General features: G+C 40.8%; 1 protein-coding gene across 1 annotated transcript in view; it reads right to left on the bottom strand.

Annotated features, from left to right (window-relative positions):
- Positions 1–199: 199 nt before the first annotated feature.
- Positions 200–4,454, bottom strand: part of LOC104619480 (kalirin-like) — a gene marked incomplete at its 3' end in the record, with an annotated part of 25,090 nt that continues 20,835 nt past the window's right edge. Inside the window, exons 13-14 of the mRNA XM_010285370.1 lie at positions 3,854–4,039; positions 200–371 (exon numbers count right to left, since the gene is read on the bottom strand). Coding sequence (XP_010283672.1) covers positions 200–371; positions 3,854–4,039 — 358 coding nt within the window. The remainder of the gene's footprint in view (positions 372–3,853; positions 4,040–4,454) is intronic.

A 4,454-nucleotide genomic window follows, 5' to 3' on the forward strand; every position in this document is an offset into this window, starting at 1 on the left:
CTCTTTCCCATGTACTCTGTGAATACCACTTGGCCCAGTGCTTAATGACAGGCAGACTGGGCTCTATTTTCCTCCTTGGGATTTTCCTTATGAAAAGAAGCAGCTGAATGTTTTTCTCTTAGAGGGAACAAAGACACAAAGATTCCAAATCCCATTTAGTGTCACAGTTTGGGAAACAGAGCAAAGACCAGGTACATACCATTTAGGAAATCTCTTTGTGTGTCCAGGACCTGGTTGATGTCCTGTACCCAAGCTTGCTGAATTTCTGGATTAGCTGCTTGTAAAATCACTCTCTCTGATGTCTCCCGGCTCATTAGAGCAAACTTGCAGGGATCATTGTCCACATTTTCTTCAATGATAAGGTAGTTCATCTGAAACAAGCCAAGGTAAGCATGTGTTATATGGAGCATGAGTTAACATTACTTAAGAATCAGAATAAAATTGTTGTGAAAAGTTCCTGAAAATAACTGAGTCCAATAACAGACTGTCAGATCATAATCAGAAGAATTTGCCTCATCTAGATTTAGACAGATAAATCTTAGGCTTAAATATGATGCTTAATCTTAAGCTTAAATATGATGCTTAATAAAGCTCTGACAGATGTACCAGACATCCTCCTGCCCTTTCTTGAATTACAACTTCTATTTTAAGGTAACAAAGACTTGACTGAAGTGCTAAAAATTTACTGTAACCTGTAAATAGAGTTAAAATGTTTATATTAAGATGTTAATAAAGTCTATCATTCCTCTAATAAGTGCTTACATTTCTTATCCTTCATGGGAAAGAAAGTCTCAGTCATTATTTGAAAAATGGAATGGACTGTGCACAGGGATATATGGTAAAAAAAGAGCAATTCTCCCCTGATGCTCCAACAGATGTTCTTATTTCTAGCAGATTACACTGTCATCTGTGCAATCACTTCACTTTACTGTAAACCACAGACGCTCTTTCTGGATGGCAATTTTGGCTCCTGTCCTGCCCTTGTGAGGCTTCTGTTTAAGTGTACCCATAACATCAACTTTTCCTGAGCTACTTATATCTATGAGAGTAAACAAGAAAAAGTTGGCATAGCCTTTCAAAAAGAGAGGCTTCACGTCAAAAGCAGACAGCTCCGAAGATTAAGGCAATAACGTCCCTCTAGAAGAAGTCTATCTCCAGTTGCTCTGAATATCTGTCAAGGTATGAAGAGATCCACTCCACATCTGAATACCGTCCAGCATTCCAACTGCAAGATGGAATGAGGCTCTTCCTTCTCTTCTGGGGGTCCCTGTGAAATTAGAGGGACAGGCAGGAACTTCTCTGACACAGGGACGAGGAAAGGGACAGACAGTGAGCCTGGACAGTGCTCTTCCTCTTGTTCTGAGCTCTTGCTCCTCTGGTTGATAGCCAAAGTAAGCAAGTCAATGCTGGTATGACTCCAGGAAAAAGACTTGTAGGTCAGAGTCCCTAACCTCCTATTTGTGTCTTAGGGAGATGCATTTGCCAAGGTTACCCACATAGGTATTTTGAGAATCTGACAGGTATCCAGCTGAGAAGTATCCAAGAAGAGATGTGCTATTTCTGAATGCTAACTAGCTCACTGCATAAAGAAGGGTTCTTTTCTTATGTAGGACATCATGATGAAGCTTCTACCACAGTCTGAGTGTGACAGACCTTGGAGAACAATATTTGTGAGCGTGATCTCCCTAACAGACCAGAACATCTGCATTTGAAGTCATACGCACTTCTTTCTTTAACGGAGAGACCTCAGTGCTCAGCAAAGGCTGTGACACAGAGGAAAGAAATGGGATCTCCAGTGCTGGCTAGCTCCTTCTGCTGCAGGGGAGGGTGCAACCACCAGAGAAACTGCCTACATCTCTCAGGGGGTGTCTCCCAGAAAATTGGACAACTGTGACTGCAGATGGTATCAAAGCTAGACAAAGGTGGCTAGTCAGTCCTGGTAATTGTTGCAAAGATAAGTTCAACCTACTCCGCGGGATCTTGTGAGTGTTTGAACCAAGGTCAAAGAAAATTGGTGAAGCAGACAGTGTAAAGCCTCCTCAAACTCCAGCTCATGAATTCAGACCAGATGCAATTTCAGAGCAAACGCAGGCTGAGGCTCCACTGCAAGGTGAGCATACCCGTGGCACAGAGAGGCAAGGAATGGTCCTGCTATAGGGAATGGTCCTGCTCTGCCACGGGCCACAGCTCATCTCTGTGGGAAAGCATGAGAGAAATGCAAAAGCAGCCAGAAGCTGAAGCAGGGGCTGGGAGGCAGAGTGTGAGAGCTGCCGGCACACAGACTCCATACTGCGGTGGGGGTGATGCACAAGGAGCCACGGGGGATCCCACACTTGCTGTAGGCTCTCAACAGGAGAATGAGCTGTTTGCCAAATGGAAGAAAAGACAGACTGGAAAATTATCACACAAAAATTTTAAACTCAGGCAGTGGGAACAGCATTACTTTCATAGGCTGTTTAACTAGAAAAGCAACTCATACCCTTGAGGCGAGCTAATTTTATTGACATTAGGAGAGATTTATTTTTCTCTCTTTATCTACAATATACAATTCAGGAATTGTTTCCTGCAGATAAAAGCCTCATTGTTATACATACAATAAACTGAAGTAAAAATGATTCATGTTATTTCCATGTCCAACTTTAATAAAGATTTAAATCAGCAATAAGATAAAATCAAAGCTAATCATCTAAATCAAGATGACTGTTTATTTGTACACTTTAGGTTTTTCCTTGATAGCTTATTATTTGGTTCGAAACTATGAAATATGCTGACTTGCAAATGGATATAGGCTCTTCAGTAAATGCTGCAGTTTCTGTCAGCCGAGAACCTGCCTTCATTTCAGTAAATATGCTATTTATCATAGTTATATATGATTAATATACATTGTTTCACCTGATACTGTTCTATTTCATATTAAGGTACCATTTAAAATTTAGAGCAAACATAACATTCTCCCACATCTCTTTTTAACCTGTATCTTTGACAAGGAAATCAATCCCATCTGGTTTCTCAGCTTTGAATGATTAAGACATTCAAATGAACCAGTGACTTTGCTCCTTCTTCAGGCACAGTAAAGGCTCTTCTACCAGGAGACATGTAGCATTCATTCACCTTAACTTACCATTGCAGAGTCTAACTTTGCATTTGTTAAACAAGCATAAAACTCCTAAAACAAGCAAACAAACAAATAAGTATTTTCCCTGGTTAATTTCAGTTTTTACTTTTAATCCCAGCCCCATAATCTGGGAAGATTATTTAAAACCAAAATTAATTTCTTAAAACTTTCTTTATAGATTAGCTGGGTTTATAATTCCTCATAGCCGCACTTTTAGAACTGTGGGTGTTTTTGTTTTTTTTTGAAATAGTTCTGTCTTCTTGCAACATTCACATTTGTACTAAGAGCCCTCCCTCTGTTAGGGAGAGTATTTCCAGTAATGTCACACAGAGGCTTAATATTGACTTACAGTTTGGCCTAAGGTGACTGTTTTGGATACTACACCTTCCCCTACCTTGATCCCCCTACCTACGATCGTGCTTAAAAGCAACTACTGTATACTTCCTTTGACTACTGCAGGCTTTGTAGCAGCATTTGCTAACTCAAAGCTATGAATGGCAGAAGACCTGCCCTGGCTGTGTTCCTTGTAAAAATTACCCAGTCGATTCAGACACCCACTGCTTTATTTAGAGACAGTCTTAAATGGCTTCTGATCCACTGACAGGGACCACTGAAATGCAAACGTTTTCTGCAAATTGTTGGCCACCTATGACAGGATGGACCAGTCTCACAGTATAGAAAATTGGTAAGATTTCCTTACGTGACTATCAAACATGCCTCTCCCTCTCTATTTCTTACCTTTATGCTTTTCTTGAACATGTAGCCTGGTGTTAAAGATCCTTTTCTAAGGAGTTCGCTGAAGATAACTATTTGCTCAAAGAGAAACACCCTACGCTCCTTTGGTCGAGACTGAACTCCAGAATCCTGCTCTGTCACGTAGAAGGTGTCCTGCTGCAGCAGCTTGCCTTGAGCTGTCAGCTTGCCCTGAGAAGCAGACAAAGCACCAACATTACAAACCCCGACCCACCATGATCCGACAAGACAATCTGCTATGTTTTGTGCAGTCCAAGTTTTCCAAGCAGCACTGAATTCATGTGAGACATATACCCTCTAAGTTATCAAGCAGCAATCTTGCAAATCAAGAGCTCAGTTTAAGGACAATAACATAGGTTTTCTTCAGTTTTATTGCCACTGATTGTGCATATAAAACCAAAAGCAAGAGTTCTCAAGTAGACTGTTTTGTATACTTAATTTCAAACACTGTTCCCATTATGTAGTTTGTAACTGTAGTGCCTTGGATTTCCTCTAGTCATGAGCTCTCCATCACCCCCTAAGCCAGGAGTCAATGACAAAATACCCCTGAAGGTGCAAAAAAAAGAACGTACCTGTTTGCAGGAAT

Source organism: Phaethon lepturus, unplaced genomic scaffold, assembly GCF_000687285.1.
Source record: "Phaethon lepturus isolate BGI_N335 unplaced genomic scaffold, ASM68728v1 scaffold7704, whole genome shotgun sequence".
Lineage (NCBI taxonomy): Eukaryota > Metazoa > Chordata > Aves > Phaethontiformes > Phaethontidae > Phaethon > Phaethon lepturus.